Source organism: Hemicordylus capensis, chromosome 5 (genome assembly GCF_027244095.1).
Source record: "Hemicordylus capensis ecotype Gifberg chromosome 5, rHemCap1.1.pri, whole genome shotgun sequence".
Classification (NCBI taxonomy): domain Eukaryota; kingdom Metazoa; phylum Chordata; class Lepidosauria; order Squamata; family Cordylidae; genus Hemicordylus; species Hemicordylus capensis.
This window is the reverse complement of record NC_069661.1, coordinates 133,271,429-133,296,041: the sequence shown is the minus strand read 5'-3', so window position 1 is coordinate 133,296,041 and position 24,613 is coordinate 133,271,429. Positions and strand designations below refer to the sequence as shown.

General features: G+C 41.0%; 1 protein-coding gene across 4 annotated transcripts in view; it reads left to right on the top strand.

Annotated features, from left to right (window-relative positions):
• ATXN10 (ataxin 10) overlaps positions 1–24,613 on the top strand; it is a 128,707-nt gene that overhangs the window by 5,500 nt on the left and 98,594 nt on the right. For all 4 annotated transcript variants that reach the window (XM_053253429.1, XM_053253430.1, XM_053253432.1 and 1 more), the window contains one exon: positions 7,139–7,330. In XM_053253429.1, the coding sequence (XP_053109404.1) occupies positions 7,139–7,330 (192 nt within the window). The remainder of the gene's footprint in view (positions 1–7,138; positions 7,331–24,613) is intronic.

Sequence of the window (24,613 nt, the reverse complement as noted above, 5' to 3'; positions counted from 1 at the left end):
AACGTGCATTGGATCCCTCAGAGTTAGCTATCTTCCATGGTTAGGCAAGGTGATTGCGTGGGTGGTGGCCTCCCAGCTTCAGGCAGTTTTGGATGATACAGATTATCTAGGTGCATTTCAAACCGGATTTTGAGCGGGTTGTGGGGTTGAGACTGCCTTGGTCGGCCTTATGGATGATCTCCAATTGGCTTTTGAGGAGGAAGTGTGACTCTGCTGATCCTTTTGGTTCTCTCTGTGGCTTCCAGTACTATCGACCATGATATCCTTCTGGGTCGCCTGAGGGAGGTGGGTTTGAGTGACACTGTTTTACAGTGGTTCTGTTCCTACTTCTCTGATAGATTCTAGATGGTGTCACTTGGAGACTGCTGCTTTGCAAAGTAAGAATTGAACTGAAGAGTTCCACAAGGCTCCATACTGTCACCAGTGCTCTTTAACACCTGCATCAGGGTTTCTTAACCTTGGGCCCCCAGATGTTGTTGGACTACAACTCCCATCATCCTCAGCCACAAAGGACATGTCTGGGGGTGATGGGAGTTGTAGTCCAACAACATCTGGGGACCCAAGGTTAAGAAACCCCAATCTACATAGAACCGCTGGCAGAGATCATCAGGAGGTTTGGTGCAGGGTGTTATCAATATGCTGATGACATAAAATCTGTTTCTCCCTATTGACCCCATCAGCTATGCCCATTTCTGGAGATAAATGACCTTAAAACAGTGGTATATTTTGGTATCCTCCAGGTTTGACTACTGTAATGCACTCTATGTGGGGCTGCCATTGTACGTAGCAATTGGTACAGAATGCAGCAGCCAGATGGGTCTCTGGGACAACCTGAAGGGACTTTATAACACAGATTCTGAAAGAATTGAACTGGCTGCTGCTATGTTTCTGAGAAAAATACAAAGAGCTGGTTATTGCCTATAAAGCCCTCAGTGGCTTGGGTCTGGGGGTGCTTAAGATAGCACTGCCTTTGTTATGAACCCTGTCGTTTATTGAGATTATCTGGAGAGGTCTGGTTACGGTAGCCACCAGCTCATTTGGTGGCAAATTGGGACCGGGCTTTTCTGTGGCTGCTCCGGGGCTTTGGAATATGCTCCCTGTCAAAATAAGGGCATCTTCATCTCTGTTTGCTTCTAGGAAAACTGTTAAGACATACCTGTTCTCTCAGGCTTTTAAGTGAAATTAATTTTAACCTTTTTGTTTTTATTCCATGAAATTGTTTTAACTTTTTAATTCTGTGAAATTGTTTAAATTGTTTTTACTGTTTTATATTTGTTTTAAATTGTGTACACACCTAGAGGTACACATATCAGGCGGTATATAAATATAAATAATAATAATATATCCTAAGCCCCCCCGACCCCAGTCCTGGTATGCTGCCTCATTGTGGCAGGTGTGTTCCTGGGAGGGGTGAGCGAAGTACGCCGGGAGGTATACTCCCAGTGGGGTCACCCAAAGTGTGAAGGTCATCCCAGCTGCCCAGCTAAAGCAAGCAGGCACCTATATTGGGCAGCAGCGATTTAGAAAGGTACACCACTCCTGTATTTTACCAAGAAAACCACATGGATAGACAAAATGGAATGATTGTCGATGTAGTGCTGGATGATGGGCCCCTCAGGAAGGATGGTACTCAACATGCCACTGAGGAAGAGCTGAAGATCTCTCAGAGTACCAATGGTGTTTATGACACGGTTAGACTAAAGCCTTTTGGACGTCTAACAGCTGATGTTGCTGTGTGGGAGAAGAAAATCCGAAGTGGCAAAGACAGAATCACAGTGGGAATGTGGAACGTAAGAAGCGTGAATAAGGGAAAGCTTGACACGGTGAAAGATGAAATGAATCTACTACAGATTGACATCTTGGGCATCAGTGAATTAAAATGGATGGGAATGGGACACTTTCAGTCAGGAAATCATACCGTCTACTCTGCAGGACACAAAAACGAAAGAAGGAACAGTGTTGCTTTCATAGTCAGGAAAGATATAGCAATGTCAGTACTTGGATACAATGCAGTCAATGACCGACTAATATGAATTAGATTTTTTAAACACCCCTATCACATGATAGTTCTTCAAGTCTATGCCAAAATAACTGATGCAGAAGTAGAGGAAGTTGAGTTTTTTGCTCAAGTTCAGTCTGAAAGTGACAGCGCATGCAAGCAGGATGTGGTGGTGGTGGTGGTTGGAGACTGGAATGCCAAAGTTGAAAAAAGTAAGTAGGAAAATACAGTCGGACTGTATGGCCTAGGAAACAGAAATGCAGCAGGAGAATGAGTTATTAGTTTCTGCCAATACAGTGATCTCTTCATTGCTAAGACATTCTTCAAACAACCAAAGTGGAGCCTATACACATGGACATCACCAGATGGAGTACACAGAAATCAAACTGATTACATTATTGGTGCAAAGAGGTGGAGGAGCTCAGGTATAATAGCAAAGACATGGCCAGGGGCCGACTGTGGAACAGATCACGAACTGCTCATGTGCAAATTTCAAGTCCAGTTAAAGTGGAAAAACAAAGCTTTCCAGTTTCCATGATATGATCTTGAGAATGTACCCACCATTTCAAAGAAGAACATCAGGAACTGCTTTGACGTTCTGAACTCATTGATAGGGAACCAGACGAACTGTGGAATGAAATCAAAGAAATTGTTAAGGATGAATGTGAAAAGAGACTGCCAAAGACCAAGAAACAGAAGAAAGCTAAATGGATGTCAGAACAGACGGTGGAAATTGTCCAGAAGAGGAGAGAAGCCGAAGTCAAGTAAGAGAAACACCTCTGGAAGGAACTTAATAAGGAATTTCAGAAAGCTATTAGAAGAGATGAGGAACATGCTACAATGACATCTTGCGGATGGAATTAGACGTGGAAAAACAAGGCAAGTTTTCCAAAAGATCTCTGAACTCAGAGGGAGGTTCCAAACTTGAATTTGTATGTTAAGGAATGCCAAAGGACAGATAGTAGGTGATTCAGAGAAGATCAAACAGATGGAAGGAGTATACTGAAAATCTGTACAGCAGGGATGTCAACATCCAAGATACACTAGAAGATACTCCCTACTTGCAAGATCTTCTAGTATGGGGAGATGAAGTTAGATCAGCACTCTGGTCATTACCAAGTCGGAAGGCTACAGGAATTGATGGAATAGCTATAGAAATATGGCAGGCTGCAGAAGAAGAATCAGTCAAAACTCTAACCAAACTATGCCAGCAAATTTGGAGAATGACACAGTGACCAACAGGTTGGAAGAGGTCAGTCTACATAACCATACCAAAGAAAGGAGACTTAACAGGTTGCCAAAACCATTGCACAATATCCTTAATTTCACATGCTAGCAAAATAATACTCAAGATCATCCAATGCAGATTAGAGCCCTATGTGGAAAGGGAAATGATGGATGTTCAAGCTGGTTTCAGAAAAGGCCGAGGAACAAGAGACATCATTGCTGATGCACGCTGGATAATTGAGAAAGCCAAAGAATACCAGAAATAAGTAAATATGTGCTTTATTGGCTACAGAAAAGCCTTTTAATTGCGTTGACCATATCAAGTTGTGGAATATCCTTAGGAAAATGGGTGCCCCAGAACATCTCACTGTTCTCATTAGAAACCTATAAACAGGATGGGAAGCTACAGTCCAGACAGAACATGGTGAAACAGACTGGTTCTAGATTGGCAAAGGAGTGAGACAAGGCTGTATACTTTCTCCTTCTTTATTCAGTTTATATGCTGAACATATACTGAGAGAAGCTGTATTGGAAGAAGATGAGTGTGGTTTTAAAGTTGGAGGAAGAAACATCAATAACCTGCATTACGCTGATGACACCACACTGATAGCTGAGAATGCAGATGATCTGCAAGCTCTAGTAATTAAAGTCAAGGAGCACAGTGAAAAAATGGGACTACCGTTAAATGTAACAAAGACTACACTAATGACAACGGTTACAGCAACCAGCCTCAGAATTGATAATGAAGGCATTGAAGTGGTGGATAGCTTCTGGTTTTAGGATCGACCGTCAACAGTAAAGGATCCAGCAGTCAAGAAATAAACCACGGACTAGCACTTGGTAGGGTTGCAATGAAGGCCTTTGAAAGGATATTTAGATGCCGTGATGTGTCTACACCTACAAAGATTAGAATTGTTCAGACAATGGTTTTCCCTGTTACATTCTGATTCTATGGATGCGAAAGCTGGACTTTGAAGAAGCAAGATAGAAAAAGCATTGATGCTTTTGAACTTTGGTGCTGGAGAAGACTTTTGAGGATACCATGGACAGCCAGGAAAACAAACAAGTGGATCATAGAACAAATCAATCCAGAATTTTCACTTGAGGCACAAATGACCAGGCTCAAACTATCCTGCTTTAGACACCTTATGCAAAGACCCAGCTCCCTTGCGAAGTCTATAATGCTTGGGAAAGTTGAAGGAAAGAGAAGAGGAGGACAACCAGCAGCTAGGTGGATGGACTTGATTACGACAGCAATGAATGTACCACTGAAAGACCTTAAAGGCCAAGCTGAAGACAGATCACCCTTGAGAGAATCTATCTATGTGGTTGCTAAGAGTCGACACCAATTTGATGGCACTTAATCAATCAATATATCCTAAAATTAATGGAAGATTGTCATACTTAAAGGAAAGCATCAATTTGAAATAGTTTTTCTGTCTAACCTTTCTCTTTTCTGTAATGGTGCTAAAACAGCAGTAGCCATAATAGGAAATCTCTGAAATGAAGAGTTTGTACACTTCCTGGGTACATGTTGGAAATAATGTGTTTTGCACCTTTATAATTAAAAATAAGGGGTGTAAGAGGTCTGTGTGTACATCAGAGATTGTGTGAGGTTTTAGATGCAAGTTGAATGGAGAATGTATCAACACCAAACATTGTGCATGTTCACTAGACATTGCAGAGAATGTGCAGAAATGAGCATGATAAATAGGAAATTTGGCATTTTGCTTGGTCAATATGCACATTTTTCAAATGATAGGGAATGTGCACAACCTAACAGTATAAATGGGATGTTCCATTAGGCATGTTCTCCACTTGAAGGCTGTGCATATTCACTCATTGCGGCATGAAGTCCTCATCTCTTTCAGCATTTACTAGGAAACCATGCACACTGAGTGGACAATATGCAAAATCTCATGTGTCTTTGCTGTTCATATAGGTGCATTCTCCATTATGTCTGCTGAATATGCAGTTATCAGTGTTTCGTGCATATTCTTCATTCAACTTGCATTTAGTTACCCCCAAAGTACTTTTTAAGTCTGATTTTTTTGTGGCAGGCATGGGTTCAATCTCTAAACTCAGAAAAAATGTGCACTTTGAAAACATCACCCACACAGAGTAATTCAGGCTTAATTCTGAATGAATTCAGTGAACAAATAAGAACTATGAGATTGTGAACATTATTTGTTCCCCTTCTGTTTTTCCAGATTCTCTTCTCGCTTCGTCCTTGGTTTTGCCACAACAGGAGAACCTCAGTATTCGTGGGGGTTCAGTTCACCACCACTACTGCGGTTACGAAAACCATGAATACTGGGTTATTGGGACAATGGGATTGTGGGGGTTAGGTTCCCGGAGAGCAAAAACAGCAGGAAATCGGCTGAAATCGCTGGTTCTTTGCCTGGTTTAAAAACAAACAAAAAAACCAAAAAACCAAACAAAAAAACCATGGGGTAAAAGGCTCTAGAAATGCAGTGAGGGGGTGGCTTACCATGCTCTGTGGGTCCCCAGCAGCCCAGAAATGCCCCCCAAGAGTAGAAAACTGGCTGAAAACTGCCATTTTATTTGCCTGTTTCTGTGTGAGAAATTAGTCATAAAATGGCTCCCGATGTCAAAATGGAAGCTGGAAATGGATGCTGAGGTCATTTCTGGCTATCTCCGATACACTGATTTAACCCCTTTTAAACCTTCCTACGTATATACCAATCGGGTGACTATTACCTGATTGGTATATTACCCGATTGGTATAATTGGGTGACTATTACCCAAACAAGGATACGGGAAATCACGGATAATGAGTCTTCAGTTAATGAGGGTCTTTTGTATATTGCTAAGATTGCTCTTTGTTAGGTAATTTGTACACAGTGCCATCTGTTCTATAATAGTAGAAGTGGATACAGACCAGTCTGACTTTTACAGCTGGTTTGGATTGCAGTGAAACATCTGGATAAATTAGAGCACAGGATTTACTCACAAAATCTGTGTCTGTTTTGTTTTTATGTTTGAATTACTTGTTACAATTCTGTCAAGTTAACAAGGCGCATTCAGCTGTAATACTAAACTTTTGCTTGGTATTGTGTGAACGAACTCTAAGGAGCCTCTGGCTTACATGCTTCTTCCCCTTGTGTGCCACTATTCCTGCCTTTTGATTCTTGGCAATCCAGAGTTTGCTTTTTTGTCTAAACAGGTAAACTGTGTTTTTCTGTTTGCTGTAAATCAGGATTAAACCATGGTTTGTGATCCTGGTTTGCAGACAAACTATAGTTTGCTGTGGTGGGCTCATCTATGAGCAGGTTCTTACTATTACGCCCAGTAATAGTGGGTATAAATATGAAGTATGCCTTTAGTTTTAATTTAGAAAAAGATATGTTTAGCTGTGATCAGAAGTTTGAGAAATGCTGAATACAAATCACATTTTTTTAAAAACAACAACAACTGTATTTCATATCTAGCCTTTTCCCTGTGATACATACGTTGTTTTCCCCCTGAAGGTCTGGGTGTGGTGTTCAATTCCTTCGTGAGAGACTGCTTGGGAACCATTTTGCCATCCTGGGTGATCAGTAAAAGAAAATTTTCATGTATGTTAAATGTGTTTAGGTCTAGGAGTACTCTCTCTCTCTTTTTAAAAAGGAAGCTAGTTTCACGTGTCTACAAACCATGTCTTATAGGGGTGCTAAGGCTAACATCTGAGTTCATGGGTGTCTGTATGAGATATTTCAAAGGCTGGATAACCTTTCTTGTGCTATTTTTTGAACCCTATCTAGGACAAAATATGCAAACAGCTTGAATAATTTCCCCCCTTTTATCAAGAAGAAACTTGCTTGACATAGAATGCATGCTTCTTTTATATGGATGTTTTACTCCTGTATTGTTGATAATGTCTGTTTCACTTGCATTTATTTTTTATTTCAGAGAAACAGCAAATGAAGGCACATTCCAAAATCTGCTGCAAATTTTGAAAAAAACTTCTCATGAAATTGATGTGGCTTGCAAGGACATGACTACGCTGGCACATCTGGATTCTTGTTTGCTGTTGCTATCAGAATGTTTCAGATGCCTTCGGAATGCCTGTGTTGAGTGTGCCAATAATCAGAACATTATGAGGTATTGTGGGTTCCATTAGTAGGCCTATACTTGCATGTTTTTAAATACTTAAATTGCTTAAGTGGTCATTTGTTTCACCTGACTAAGTTCTTGTCTGATCTAGCCATTTATTTTTTAAAAAATGTGTTCCTCTAGAGAACTAAAAGTATAGAAATAGAAAAAAATCAAGACAGTTTCAGAACAACCTAATAAAATACTATAATAGTGGAATCAGCAGTCAAAACAAATTAGTGGTCCAACACCCTCCAAAATCCTCTTTAAAGGGCCTGCTTTTCACCTGGCACTGGAAGGTATGCAGTATCAGGGCATTTTAGAGTTTTAGTGCCACAACCAAAAATGTCCTGCTTCTCATGCCCACCTGCCAAACCACTATTAGTATTTTATTTATTTGATTGATTGATTGATTGATTTATATACCGCCCTTCCAAAATGACTCAGGGTGGCAGTATGAGGACTTAGGCCTTTGATATTGAATGGGATGTACAGGAGGGCACTATTGTTCCCTCTAAGGTGTGCGCACATGCATGCACTCACAACTTTTTTTTTTTATGTCGGCTCAGTTAATTTTAGATCCCACTCAGGTTGAATCAGAAAGGCCCCACTCTGAATGCACATGCACACACACTGCCTTGATACAGCCACCCAGAACAAAACTCATTCCACACAGATGAAAAAAAATTACAGGTACCACTTCAGGGCACATATGGGATAAGGGGATTGTGACAAGCGGCACCTTGTTCAACTGCCTGGGACACTGCTAGTGAGAGGGATCTGTACCCAGAACTAGAGAGAAACTTATGTGGACCAATATTACTGAGAAATATGTATTTATTTCAACTTCCCTTTATTTAGTCTTTTATTTATTTATTTTTATTTATGTATTTTTACATTTACGATCCCGCTCTTCCTCCAAGGAGCCCAGAGCGGTGTACTACATACTTAGGTTTCTCCTCACAACCACCCTGTGAAGTAGGTTAGGCTGAGAGAGGTGACTGGCCCAGAGTCAGCTGAATGGGGATTTGAACTCTGGTCTCCCCGGTCCTAATCCAGCACTCTAACCACTACACCACACTGGCTCCTACTAGTCTTTGCTAGTGGTGTGCACTGAACCAGTGCCTGCCGGTTTGAAGTATCCGGAAGTGCCTGGTGTGCCCGTGCCCATTGCATGCATGCGCACCAGTTAGTTCCGATACTTCTGGTCTGGGGCAGCAAGGCGGTATGCTGCCGCCTCGCTGGACCTTTTAAAAAGACAGCGCCGAAGGGGGAAATGTGGCAGGAGGGGTAAGAGCACCCTCCCCTGTCCTTAAAGATACTCCCCCCCCCACCTTTCAACTGGCCAAACCACTGGACGTTCGAACCGATTTGGAGGTCCTTAAAGGGTCTCCAAACCGGTTTCATGCACATCTCTTGTCTTTGCTGCCACCAAGCTCTTTCTGTTTGGGTTTTTATCTTGAGAGCTCCTCGTAGAGTAGCTGAGGGCTGCATGAGGAGAAAATATAATGCACTGCACACAGGATGAACTTTTTAAATAAAACAAAATCAAGTTTATTTTTGTACAAGCAGCTTAAAAGCATCTTAAAGGTTTCTCTCTGCTAAAGCAGGGCCTCACACTTGTAATCGTTTCTTCAATAACAATAACAAGGTTTGGCTAAAGTGTAAATAATGTGATATGTAAGATTGTGACACACAGACTTCACACACTGGCAGATGTTCTACACAGTGTGCATGAACAGAAAGATAACCTAGATGACTGAGATCGCCACAGTTGGATTGCCTATCGCCTATTGGCACATATCCTGTCCTACCCAGTCCCTCTCTGGAACCTCACCAGTCCCAGAACAGACCTTCTCTTTCTAGAGATTCTCGCTCTAGCCCTGCCCGTCCCTATCTCCTGGCTTTTCTAAGCTCTAACACTCTGAGCTTAGAGTAAGACAGTCTAACTGCTACTCTATGTTCCCTTCTAAAGCCCCTCCCTTAGGAATCCCACCTGGAGGGTGGTTCCTTGGGCTTTAAAAGGTGATTGACAGAACTGGAGCTGCTGTCAACCATCACAGTGGTCTTTAAGGTTCTCAGGTTCCAAAGTCAGCATTGAAGTTTGGAACCAGCACTTTGAACTGAGCTCAGAAATGAGCTGGTGAATGAAAAATTGAAATAAACCAGTGAAAATCAAATAGGATCAAAGTTGTATACTCCTGTCTCATTCCAGACAGTAGTCTATCTGGAACATTTTGGACACATTCAAGGGATAGTTTTCAAGAGACTGGCAGGTCAGCACAGCACGGCATTCGGATGATTTATAACTCCTTTTAATGCTTAGTAACTACTTGATCTCTGCAACTAATCAATAAAGGAAAATGGACATTTCCAATCCATGAAGAACACTGTCAGTTTGCGAACTGCTTACAGGGGACAGTAGGGCAGGGTAGTTATATGATGAAGAGTTTTTAGACTAAAACAGAAATAAACACCGAAAAGATGTGCTTGCTAATGTTGATTCCAAACAGAACCTGTGTATAAATATCTGTCATGGCTCCAGATTGAAGAAGAAACTATATTTGGAAATATTCTGAAGGTATCATTTTGCTGGATTAAAAAAAAGGAAAATGCGGCAATTATAAACAGTACAATAGAAATGTGCAAGACCCACTTGCCTGATTGAAGCAATATTAAATAATTGGGTTTGATCCTAAGTACCACATGAACATATGAAGCTGCTTTATATTGAATCAGAATATTGCTTCATCTAATTCACTGTTGGCTGCTATTGGTCCTCCAAAATTTCAGACAGAGGTCTTTCCCACCCCTATCTGGAGATAACAGGGACTGAACGTGGGGCCTTCTGCATGCAAACAACCTGTTCTCCCCACTCAACTACAATCCATTCACACAAGGGAACTTCCACATTCCCTCCTCTCCAGAGCAACCTCAAGCACCTCCCAAAAAGCCTCTCCTGAGGGCTGAGAGACTCTCGAGAAACGGTGGAGTGCATGGGCTGCAAGGAAAGTGGGGAATAATCCAAAACCAGCAAGAGGTATCCTTCTTTTTGTTGGCACAGGGGCCGTGAGGAGGGGGTGGGGAAATTTGTATGTGGGAACTTCCATATGTGGTACTTTGATCCAGCCCACTCTTTTTGTATGTTTATAGCAACTAATTAGTATACACTTTTTATTTAGGAACTGTCTAATAAATGGAATATTTTTTTTAAAAAAAATTGATTTAATTAAAGTGCCTCACTCTACCCAGGGCAGTTGCATTTGTTTTTGAAGTTTTCTAATATCTATCTAGTAATATTACAATTAAAGAAGAAGAAACTGGGCTTATTCTGATATTGTTTTCCCTTCAGATTGTATTTCAAGGTGATTTTTCTTCCTCTGCCTTTCTTGAATATGTTGAGTAGTTAAAAAAATGTAGGTGGGAGTTCATTGATGTCAGTTCCAGTAATTCAGGTTTTCAGTGATTGTTTAAGTTTTGACTTTTTTTTTTTTAGCTGTACATTGAGTTTTTTTAAAAAAATATGATTGGTTTTTGAGACTTTGTTCGGCTTAGCATTCATAAGTCCTTTTAAAATATTCAGATTGTTTTATGTGCATCATTTCAGTAATCTATTGTTGTTTAAGTAAGTTTGTATTATTATACTCATAGTTCAGATGTGGAAGTTGGGGAGGCTGAGATACATTAGCCTGTCTAAGATCACCTGGTGGGTTTGGCAGAGATGAAATTTGAATTGGAGAATTCCATATAGCCACTATATTACACTAGTTCTTTTCCAAGTCTTGTTCAGACATAATGGAAGAAAAGTCTGTTATGCCCAGGTTAATTTTTTTAAAAGCAGTTTGGGAGAAGATAAGGTGAAATCATAATATGTGGTTGGCCAAACCATAATTTGGTGCTACATGATTGAGCTGTCAAGGAATCTTGGACTCGCCAAAATACATGTTAGGAATCTCATTGATTCTTGCATGCTCCCCCCCCCCCCCCGCCACCCAAATAGCAGCTGTGAGGGTATGAATATTTTGATTGAGAATGCAGCACAGGGAAAGGGACTTTAACCTTCTACCCCACCACAGTCCCAATCCAGTTCAGACACCTACATAACTTCTTTATGATAAAGGAAAGGAAATAGCGGGCAAACTAGGGTTTGAGGATAGGAAGTAGAGAGTTGCTACATGTGACAGGAGGGAGTGTACAATCCTGAGGCTTCTTGAGGCTTGTTCATGTAATGCCAAATCATTACTTGGTGTTATGGCTGAACCAGCTCAATTTTAAATATCCTGATGCATCCTCAAAGTAATGTCATTCTTTGGACAAACTATTTTTTGTAAGCTTTTTAAAAAAAGGTTAGGCATAAAATTAAAATGAGTCTATTTGCTTTATTTCTCAGAGCGTGAATAAAGCAGAGTCCAGAGAGTTCTTGTTTTGATGTCCCTGTGTGTGTTTATAAGTATCCATCTCAAGATGGATTCACAACTGGTTGGGAATTGGTACCCAAGGAGTGCTAATCAGTGACTCTGCATCAAACTGGAGGGAGGTTTTGAAAATGAGGTGTTGATGAGCTGGACCTGGTACTCTTCAGCATTTTAATCAGTTACTTAGGTAGAGGGAATCCTCATACATTTTTCAGATGACACAAAACTGGAGGGATGGCTAACATCTCAGAACGCAGGAATACAATTCAAGAGGACTTTGAAAAAATGGAAAACTGGGCTAAAACTAATAAATTGAAATTCTACAGGGACAATGCAAAAACCTGCCTTTAGGCACCAAAAAGATCAAGTGCACAAGTATAGTATGGGGGATATCTGTATTGACAATAGTATATGTTAAAAAAAGATTCTCCAAATGGTTTACATAGCAAAAGAAATGAAGAAATGGTTCTCTGCTTCAAAGGGGGCTTACAATAAAAAAGTCACAAGGGAGGCACCAGCAAACATCTGGAAAAGATGTTCTGCTGGGCTGAACAGGGACAGCTGCTGTTCCCCTGCTGAATATAAGAAAGCCATCACTTGAAATTGTGTTTTTGCCGAGTTGGTAGAACTCATGTTCTGCTCGTGATCAAATGCAATCTCAATATCCTTTTCTACTACTGCCAAGCCAGGTATCTCACAAATCTAAAAAGGAACGTAAGATAGGCACCAACAGCAGCTGCTGGGGGGATACTATGTTGAGGTTGAATAGGCCCTGTTGGAATCCCCCTGCCACATATAAGAGAATCACCACTTCAAAGGTCCCTCTACTAGTCCGTCATCTCTTACCAGTCTCATCAGATTGAGCTTTAGCTTTCCTGACATAGATTTGGAGTACTTGGCTATGTGATCTTGATGACCTGATCTTTCTTCCATTTCTTATATGTGTTTTTATTTTCAGCTCATCACTAGCAGCCATATTTAGCTTTTTTAAAGGTGTCTCCTTTCAAAAAAAAATTGGAATGATTATTGATCATGCCTTTTAGTAAATCCTCCTTCGGGGACTCCCACCCATCTTGGACTCCTTTCTCTGTGAGGACTCCATGGTTAGATTAACTATCTAGCGCACCTCTGAGCTTATTAAAATCAGCTTTCTTGAACTCTAAAGTACACATTTGGCTATGCTAATCTTTAGTCTTCAGAAAATGAAGAATTCCAGCACTGCAGGTCCCCTGAAGTTCCCTCTACTTAAATCTCATTCCATCTCTTCACTATTGGTTAGGATCAAATAAGTGATCATTGATCCTCTTTTTCCTCCCTCTACCTTATTATCAACAAGACACAAGGAATTCCATGCTTAAATCTTGTCTCTGTTGAGGGGTGTGAGGAGAAACATTAAAGTCATCACAAAGCAGAGTATGCTCTGGTGGTAAAGAAATTCAGCCCAAGAGATTATCTGGAGACATTAGGCTTAGTTCAAAAAAATAAAGATTTATTAAGAAACTAAAACATCACATACTAAGAGAGAAACATTGAACAACATATCCAAACAGGCACTAGCCTTTTTCAACAACAACTGAACAATTCTAACTGATCAAGACCAACCTCTTAACATCTCATCATGCCTCTAGTGGCCAGAAGAGGTTACTGTGGTGCTAAGAGCAATGCTTTATAATTCTCACTTCTGTCTGTCTCCCAAGAGATGTCAGGGTAGGAGACCCCGATTCAGGGGCATAACTATAATAGGGCAAGGGGAGACAGAACTACCAGACAACATGTCTTTCTCTAGTACCATTAAATGACTTGCATCATCCACAATTTACAAAACCTTAAAAAAAATAATTTAGGATGATATTCTATTGTGGCACATAGGTTATATATAAATATATATAAATTTTACTATGCTTTTTGATATCACTATTTAGTCTCATTTAAGATTTCTTTACTTCATGAGCTGAGCTGCAGTGGGGTGGGGGTCCATTTTAAAATCTCTGGGCCCACTACAACCTTGCTACGCCCCTGCCCCAATTATTACTCATTCTTGCTTCCTCAAAAAATCTGTAACTTTCAGGAAAGCATCATCCACATAACTGTCTGTCTGTCATATTTGATAAAACGCAAGTTTCTGGGCAGTTTACAACAAAATAATAAAAATGACAAATAAAAAGGTTAAAACATCACAACAATTTAAAATTTAAAACGTTAAAATTATTAAAACCCACCAAACTAGTAAAACAGTATCTAATTAAAAGCCTGGGTGAACAAATGTGTATTGACTGCTTTTGTTGTAAGAGATGGGGGAGGCTCTTATTTCAGCAGGGAGCGCATTCTAAAGCCTCGGGATAGCAACGGAGAAGGCCCGTCCCCAAGTAGCATCCAGACGAGCCAGTGGCAACTGCAGACGAACCTCTCCTGATGATCTCAATGGGCGGTGTGATTCATAGCGAAGAAGACATTCTCTTAAATAGAGAACATTTCTATTTGATCCGTAGTGGTCTAGTTAAAATTTTGTTTTCATTTCCTTCTGTGTATGTTTTTATCCAGATGCTCTCCTCTGGACTGTCATGTTAACTTCTTTGGATTTCTGTTTAGGTGTGCACATTTTTGACATAAATGATACCTGCCCTTCCTTTCTGTTTTTTGCTTTGTTGGGCAGGGCCCTGAGTGTTTGTTTTCTGCCCCACCCCTTCCAGGTAACGGCTACATGAGACCCAGCTGAGCCAGGGGCGTGAGCTGAAGGGCGAGAGCACAAGGGCTCTCGCCCTTGTGGCTCTCAGCCGAGTGGAGAACAGCTGGACTGCAGTAGCCAGATGGGAGCCAAGATGACACTTAGCCAGGACTCTACTTTGGGAACTCTGTAGCTTTTTACTGTTTTATCCTCTTTTAAGGAGCTCAATATTTATTTTAAGTTCTCAATAAGTGCCTGTAGTTTCTCCTGTGTACTCCCCCCACCCCCAAGGAGTTCTTTTTATTTTTTGGAAGCTTTTCAGCCTCTTGGTGTTTTTCCATCCTTCACTCTTATCTGTCAGAGGAATACAAAAATGGCAGTCAGGTTTGCAACCTAGCGGGTCTGTATTTGGCTTGTAGAATGAATGTATATTCCCGCTTTGTAAGAAAAAGCTGAGTGGCCAGATTGGTGCAGGAACAGCTGTGCTTCCAATGGAGGCTGACCCTGTTAAGATAAAGAACAAACGGCTATTGAATTCTGGGCAGGCTGACAAAGCTCCTGTGACACCTGTGCATAAAGCAAATATTTCCTTCTTAAGAAACCAAGTTTCTGATACATCTATCCCAGTAACTGATTCAAAGCTAACAGCAAATAAAAATGCTGAAAGTGTGAAGGAGGCTATCTGCTCCCTCAGGGAATTACAGGCACTTTGGACCAACATCCACGGTACCGCTGGAATAGTCTCAGACTTGGCCAAACAAAAGCATAAGGTAACAACTTGATAGATCTGGAGAGTTCAAAAGTGCTCGACCCAGATGTAGCAGCACTTCCTTCCTCTGGTTGCCCTGTCTGCAGAGTCCTCTATGGAGGATAATTCCAATCTCATTTTTAATTTGGAGACAATGTCTGATACCCTAATGTTGGCTCAGGAAGCCCTCTCAGCAAGACAGGCTGACTCTCAAGTTGTCAAACTATGAAACTCCTGCCTTGTAATGTGGCGGGATGGGCTGCAAAGAAGGATGGCCTTTTTAAAAGATTGTCTAAATTTGATATCATATTGATGTAGGAGACTTGAATGATGGCGGATATAGAACTGGAGGGCTATGTGTTCTATGAGTTTAAAGCCACTCATGGGTATTATCAGGGTAGAGCCAGAGGTATTTTGGGCTTATTTATCTCCACCAAATTACAAGTAGAAATGGATGAGTTGGCATCATATCTCCATTTTGCCAAATCTGTTGCTATTCAGATGAAGGAATTCTATATTCTGGTTATAAATGTATATATTCCACCACAGAAATCGTGTGCTAGTATTAATGAGATTTGGGAGGGCCTTAAACATTATATTGATGACCTCTTGGCACAATTCTCAAATTTTTATTGTATAATTTTTAGCCTCACTGTTCACGTTTTTAGCCAGTTTTAGCCTCACTGTTCACGTTTATTGATAATACGGCAAAAATTCCACCACAGTGGGGAGTGGCGATAATAGTCCCAATATACAAAAAAGGTAAACGGAGTGATCCTGCAAATTATAGGCCTATAAGCCTCCTGAGTGTGATTAGTAAAATTTATGCTAAACACTTAGCAATTAAGCTGGTGGACTGGATTGAGGAAAAGAACATTCTTGCAGTTGAACAGGCTGGCTTTCGAACAGGTCGATCTACTACAGAACATGCCCTGACCCTCCATTATCTTGTTGAAAAATATACAGCTAAGTCGGGTGCTGCACTTTATACTGCATTTATAGATCTGAAATCGGCATTTGATTCCATATCAAGAGACAGGCTCTGGCAAAAACTAATAGATTTGGAAATTGATAAGAGATTACTATTATTAATTTATAAACTATATGAGAAGTCTCGATTGCGGGTCCGCTGCAACCAGTATGGTTATTTAACGTCAGATGTTCCAACTAGTAAAGGGGTAAAGCAGGGTTGTATTTTGGCACCTACTTTATTTAACATCTATATCAACTCAGTAGTGAGCTGTTTATCTGACATGTCTATGCACCCTCCAAAACTGGCACAGAAACACATTGCAGTCCTGCTGTATGCAGACGATATGATCTTTTTATCCCAGACGCCCATAGGACTACGTCGAGCACTAGCACAATTAAGTTCATTTTGTAACAGAGAGATGATAGAGGTAAACCACCAAAAGACAAAAGTTTTGGTGTTTGCTAAACTGCCAAAGAGATATACTTGGCACATGAATGGGAACACAATTGAACAAGTTCAATCTTATAAATACTTAGGTGTTGTATTTCACTCATCTGGTTCCCGTATTGCGCATCAAAAACATATTATTCAGAGCGTCCAATTATCAATCAATTTGATCAAATCATTTTATTTTTCACGGGGAGCTTTGTACATCCCTGTTGCAATAAAATTACTATTGGCCAAAGTGTATCCTCAGATAATGTATGGTGCACAATTGGGCCCATTTAGTAATTTTGCTCCGTTAGAAACACTGCAAACTAAGTTCATAAGAACTATATTACAGCTGCCATGTTGTGTCCCAAATACTGTTATTAGAAGGGAGGTGGGTCTGGTTAGATTTGAATCACATTATTGGAGATCTGTCATACTCTACTGGTTAAAATTGGTTTTCACGAAAGTCTGCTTAGTGCATTTAATTTTGGAAGACTCCTTTAAATCCAATTGGAAATTGGCAATTACAGAAAAACTTCTATTATATGGATTCTCTCATGATGATTTTATTAGATTAGGTTTCGATCAGGCCAGAAGAGAAATTGTGCAACGTATCCATGACGTGGAGTTGCAGATGGATCATGCAAAGTTACCGAGTAGCATTTACATAGGTAGTTGTGCACCGAGCTCAAGCCTGCTACATATCTAAGTAGCATTTTAATTCCAAAATTTAGACGAGCTCTAACACTTGCCCGTGTAAATGCTCTCCCAACAGCTGTGCTCCATGGGAGATTCCAGGGTATACCATACGCATCAAGATTATGCCCTTGTGGATCTGGTAACGTTGAAACAACTGCTCACGTTTTACTGCATTGTGAATATTACAGAGACATAAGACGCCAACAAATTGCCCCACTTTTGATTAATTTTCTGGGTCGTGGAGAGGATTTCTATTTAAACTATTTGCTCACTAATCCTAATCCGGATGTTATTCATATCGTGGCCAAATATTGTTATATAATATGCCAAATGTGTATAAATGTAGTCTGATTTTATATTATCATCTTATTATTGTTATTATCATTATTATTTTAATATTGTTGTATTGCTGGTCTACGACCGAAATAAAGTTTTACATTTACATTTATTGTATAATTGGAGGTGATATTAATGCTAGAATGGGAGCCAAATGATGTTTGTTTGTATACAACTTACCAAAGTTATCCTCCAGAAAGAGATTGCCCACCGCCATTACAAAAATGGCAGTCAGGTTTGCAACCTAGCGGGTCTGTATTTGGCTCGTACAATGAATGTACTAGATACGTTTGGGCTAAATGGAGCGATGGATAAGGATACAGTGGATGAATTTACTCGCTGGTCTGAGCTTAGAGCTAGTGTTCTGGACTATATATCACAAAATGTGCTTAAGTCTCTGATTCAATTTAGCATCTTGGGACGAATGGATAGTGACCATCTCCCACTGTCACTTATATTAGAGACACCAGGGGATGAGGTTCACCTTGAGGAGGTTCTCCAGTTTGACCATTGTGAAGGTTCCTGGTTAATAAGGGCCAAATGGTCTTCCCGGATAGAAAAGCAAATCAAGGATATTTTGGCTGCAGATGACTCCTTACATCTCTGTACACTTACTTTGGCAGAGCCCCCAAAGGCGGGCATCCTTACCCACTATCAAACCCTTGTCCAGAAGATTCAGCACTGTTTGGCCCAGGCCGCTAAAACAGACTCCAATAGAGGATGCAAATCCCATAGCAGTTTTGATCAGGATTGAATTCTAGCCAAAAAAGATCTGGTTACAAAATTTAAACTCTACAGGGCCAATGCAGATGTGGTGATGGCCCAAGAAATTTTAGATTGGAAGAAGCAGTATAAAACATTGATAAGAGGGCGGGGGGAGAGAATACAGCAAGGGAGGCCTGGGAACGATTGTATGCTGCCCCCAGAATGAACGATTCGAGAACATTCTGGAGAATTGTGGCGGCCTGTCCCGAAGGGAGCTCCCTTAAGTTGGGATGTCATATTTCAGCAGACACTGGGGTGACATACTTTAAGACTCCATATCTGGCCAACTGTACTAGGGGTACACCCCTACTACGTCATCTGGATGTGCTTCCCACTTGGCCTCCGGTCACCTCTCAAGATATTGCTAGTTTAGTGGCCCAACTAAAACCAGGCAAGGCACCTGGAGTGGACCTGATCCCTGTGGAGTTATTAAAAGCAGATCTCAATTGGTGGACCCCAGTTTTGGCAAATCTCTTCTATATTGATCGGGTAGGTTGTATACTGGAAGAATGGAACACAGCTATTATTGTCCCTATTCATAAGAAGTGTCAGCACTCCAATCCATCTAATTATCGTCCAATAAGCTTGTTGAATGTAGTTAGCAAAGTGTATGCTAACAAAGTGTATGCTAGACATCTTTGTAACAAGCTTATTGATTGGGCAGAGCAAAATAACATCCTTAGAGACAAACAGACTGGCTTTCGTGTTGGTTGATCTTTATTGGATCAGGGCCTGGTTCTAAGACACTTAGCAGAAAAATATACCAACAATTCCTCCTCCTTTATATGTGGCATTTATTGATTTCAAAGTCGCTTTTGAGTCTATCCCTAGATTTCGACTGTGGAGCAAATTGACTAATACCTCCATAGACCCACGATTACTCTTCCTCATCCGTATGCTATATGAAAACACCTCATTGAGAGTAAAGTGTAATAATAAAGGCCACTTGTCTGAACCTGTTGCTGCTTAGAAGGGGGTTAAAAAAGGATGTGTATTAGCTCTCTTTCTGTTTAATTTTTACATTGATTTCTTAATCCCTCTCTTAGACAACCCTGACATCCATTAGCCAAAACTAGCTGGTAGACCCATCTCGATTTTACTTTATGCCAGTGACTCCACCATACTATCAAGGATGCTAATTAGTATGAGGACGGCTCTACGAAAACTCACACAGTTATAAATACACAAAAGACCAAGGTCACGGTATTTGCCAAGAGACCAAAATAACATAAATGGGAAATTAATGGGTGCAGGGTTGAGCAGGTTAAGACCTATAAGTACCTCGGCCTAGTTTTCCATGCAAAAGGTTTGTGGGGCCCACAATGTGAATATGCCGCAGCAAGTGCACAAAGGAGTTCATCTGCTGTACTCAAATTCTTTCACACTAACGGGGGATGACATAACTGAGCTCTTTCACCTCGTTACACCAATAATGTAATCAATTTGATTTCTGTGTACTCCATCTGGTGATGTCCATGTGTATAGGCTCCACTTTGGTTGTTTGAAGAATGTCTTAGCAATAAAGAGATCACTGTATTGGCAGAAACTAAGAAGTCGTTCTCCTGCTTCATTTCTGTTTCCTAGGCCATACAGTCCGACTGTATTTTCCTACTTACTTTTTTCAACTTTGGCATTCCAGTCTCCAACCTCCACCACCACATCTTGCTTGCATGCGCTGTCACTTTCAGACTGAACTTGAGCAAAAAACCTATCTACTTCCTCTTCTTCTGCATCAGTAGTTGGGGCATAGATATGAAGAACTGTCATGTTAAAGGGTTGTCCACGAAATCTAATTGATATTAGTTGGTCATTGACCGCATTGTATCCAAGTACTGTCATTGCTATATTTTTCCTGAGTATGGAAGCAACACTGTTCCTTCTTTGGTTTTCGTGTCCTGAGTAGTAAATGGTATGATTTCCTGACTGAACGTGTCCCATTCCAGTCCATTTTAATTCACTGATGCCCAAGATGTCAATCTGTAGTTGATTCATTTCATCGAGCTTTCTCATATTCATGCTTTTTACATTCCACTTTCCCATTGTAATTCTGTCTTTGCACTTCGGAGTTTCTTTTCCTGCATGGCAACATCAGCTGCTAGACGTCCAAAAGGCTTTAGTCTAACCGTGTCATAAGCACCATCGATACTCTGAGAGATCCTCAGCTCTTCCTCAGTGGCATGTTGAGTACCATCCGACCTGAAGGGCCCATCATCTGGCACTACATCAACAATCATTCCATTTTGTCTATCCATGTTGTTTTCTTGGTAAAATACAGGAGTGGTTTACCATTGCCTTCTCCTGTGTAGTATGAAATGATGCTTTTGTCATTGCTACTGAAGTGATTGTCCACCTCTCAGCAGCTTCCTATATTGCTGCTGCCCAATATAGGTGCCTGCTTGCTTTAGCTGGGCAGCTGGGATGACCTTCACACTTTGGGTGACCCTACTGGGATACCTCCCGGTGTACTTCGCTCACCCCCCGCCCTGGCCACTATGAGGCAGTATAGCAGGACTTGGAGGGGATCCTCCCTGTTAGTATTCTGGATTTTGTAAGATCCCTGCTGTTTCAGGGATCTTGTATCTCTCCTCATTCAGATTTAGTTTTGTACAGGTTTTTTTTGGTGTTTTTTTGGAGTTTATACTTTAGTCTGACATGTTTTATATTTTGTTAATTTATTTCTGTGGTATTTTTTCACATTGTTGTAATCTGCCTTGAATCCATATAGGAAAAGCTCGGATATGACATTTAAAAATACAGGCACTTTCCAAGTTACAAGCATTTGACTTACAAACATCCATACATATAATACAGCTCAATAACATATGTTAAAATCCCCAACTTACAAACAGCAACCTGCACTTACAAACAAATTATTGCTCTTGAGAACTATATGTGTTCTGAGAGCATCACAAAAGAACTTTTGGAACACAAACCATTTATTGTATCCCTCATTGTACTTTCAGTGAGCTTCGCTACACTTATGCCCTGAGTGAAGTGGGATTACATATGCATTTTACCCACTGTGTCATCATTAATTTATTTTAAAAGTCAAAGCATTTCCTTTTGAGTCTTTAGGAATGTATGCAGCATTTAATGGATGTCCTCCTTTTAGGTAACCTTGCTGCCATCATTCAGAAGCTCTATTAAAATGTTATTTTTAAAAAGCTGCATGCAAGTATAACCATCCCAAAGCACACTGGAAGTCCTGCCCTTGCTCTTCATGATTACAGCAGTGTTTGCCGGAAGAGGCAAACCATGATGGCTGGTGTTTCTGTGATTGGTAGGCTTGGTTACAACTTGCCTGCTTACAACCTGCCCCCTGTGCACTCACCCTCTTTGAGACTTGAATCAAGATGGGAATAATGAAGTACCTGGCACCAGCAAAATTGCTTCACATTGGCCATATGGGTGCACGGAGGGTAAGTTGTGAGTACATGACATTGGGCAACAACATTACCGATAACATGTCAACATCCATTAAGGCATCAGCCTTAGATTCCAGTTTCCTGGCTTTGTAGAGCTTGAGCCAGAATGAAATCGCCCTAACACTGGTTTTAAACCGGCAAGTCTCCCCCCCCCCGCCCAAACCATCAGATTTCCATGGTTTGTGAAAATGAAATTTATTGTTCTTGTTTGCAGTCCAATACCCTCCCCAATGTAACCATTTGTGCTGAAACTAAAGAGTTAGTAAATTGCATTATATCTTCTATATATATAATTCACTAAGGCATACCCATGGCTAATCTCATGCATTGCAGCTCTCGCGAGAGTTTGAAGAGCTGCCGGATAGCGATGGGGATGGGTGGAGGCAATAAAATGGTGGTGGTGGTGGCAGCCAGTGGGCCAGGGAGATAATGGCGCTGGCAGGCACAAGGAGAATGTGGGGGTGGGAGGGGAAAAACGGTGTCGGCGGTGTCGGCAATGGGGAGGGCGTGCAGGGGAGGAAACAGTGGCGAGGAGAACTAGTAAGTGCTGGCCATCAAGGGAAAGCGCTGGCCAGACCAGCCAATGAGGGAAAGAGGACTGGGAGGGGGAGAACGGACTGGGGCTGAAGTGGGGGGGAATGGGGAGGTTGTTTTATGTTTCTTAATCAGTTTTAGCATATACTGCATTATGGTACTGTCTTTCAATCATGATATATTTTACAGTATGTACAACAGTATCTTGAAAGGTACACACAGAATGCTGGGAAGTGTAGTTCCACACAGAACTCTGTGGGGAACGTGCTTGGAAGGACTACACTTCCCAGTGCTCTGTTCTCTCCTTACAAAAATGTGTTGGAGCTTGCCAGAACTCTGTTGTTCCCCTCTCTCCCAAACTTTGTAAAAAGCATAGCACTGCATGGGAAATGAACCTAACATTAGATTTTTTTTGCCAATTTGACCCCCAATTGAAAATACTGAAGATCATTGATCTACGGAGTTTCCCCACTGTAAAAACAAAGATCATCCAGCCATGGTCTAGCAGTTAGGAAAAAGAAGTTAGAGGTGGAAATGGATAAAAAGGATTTGGGGAATAGGCAGTAAATAGGCTAAATTTTGCTGAGATTACCTCAGTGGTTTTTTTTTACAAATATATGTGAGGTAGCCCAACTCATTGATGTCTGTAGGACCTTCTTATCAAAGAAGTCAAGTGTGGTTCCCCTGTCAGCATTCTGAGAGTGGGGGATGGGCAGCAGGACACTGAGGTAATTGGCCTACTTTCCAGTAGGCATACAAGATCGCCCAGCATTTCATGTGTCCGTGTGTGTGTTGCCCAGTATCAACTTCTCAATGCCTGGACCAATATGAACCATATTGGGTACGTTTGTAGGGACACATAATATCACCTCAACAGTGTAGTTTGTGATGATGTCATCCATCCCAATTCAAGATGGTGGATGTGCAAACATTTGAGGCGCAAGTGGGCTAACTTGTGAACTGACTAACCAATTTGAACCATATTTGCTAAAGCTATAGGGAAACATAGGGATGTCCCAATGGTGTAGTTTGTGATTATGTCATCCACCCCGATCCAAAATGGTGGTCACATAAACATTTGAGGCACACGTGGGCTAACTTGTGTAGCGTATAACCGATTTGAAACAAATTAGGTACAGTAGTAGTGAGTGACACACAGGGACACCTCAATGATATAGTTGGTAATAATATCATCCAACTCAATTCGAGATGGCAGATGTGTAAACTTTGGAGATGCAAGTGGGTTAACTTGTGAACCGCCTAACCGATTTGATCCATATTTGCTAAAGCTATAGAGACACATAGGGCTGCCCCAATGGTGTAGTTCGTGATTATGTCATCCACCTCGATCCAAGATGGTGGATCCGGGAACATTTGATGTGCTAGTGCACTAACTTCTGGACTGTCTAACCGATTTGAACCAAATTTGGTACAGTTGTAGTGAGTGACACACAGGGATAGCTCAATCATGTAGTTTATAATGATGTCATCCTCCCCGCTCCAAGATGGTGGAGACGTGAACGTTTGAGGCACAAGAGGTCTAACTTGTGGGCCTCAATTTGAACCAAATTTAGTCCAGTTGTAGGGTTAGTGAAAAGAAAGTAGGCAGATCTTACTAGAACAACTTGTTTTGAGATCCGTAGGAGTCGTTCTCTACATAACACAATTTACTAATGAAGAGTGAATGGGGCAGAGAGAGAAAAGGAATGCTGCAATCCTGTGCACTCACAAGCTTGAGAACTTCTGAACTTAAAGTTGTTTGTGTACACTTATTTGTATAAGCATATGTGATGTGTTCCTGTGTGTGTGCATTGTATGCATATGTAATTGCTTGTGATTTTGTGTATTGTGTACATTTTTGTTTGTGGTGCTTCCATGTGTATCTTTGTGTTTCTGTGTGCATGCTTGTGGCTGTGTTTATATGTATTATATGCGTGTGTGTGTTTGTGTGTTTATGTTGCATACACTTGTGTGTGCTGCATGCAAGTTTTTCTCTTTGTGTGTGCTTGTATTTCTGTGTGTATGCATTTTCAAATGCGTTGCATACACCCTCTAAACCGCCACTGCTTCTTCCCCCACAGTGCTCTAACTACCCATCTGTTGCCATAGGACATTATATTTACTCTATTGCTAGTTTACAACTTTGTATTTTCAGTTATCAGGCATACATGGCTAGATTTCAGCATTTTCTCCTGGAAAAGCTGTCTCCTTTTATTGACTTACTGCAGCCAGAGCAGAAAGACTTTGCTTCTTAAATGAGAGGTTACAGTTGCCAAACAGCAGCTTCATTCTATATGACA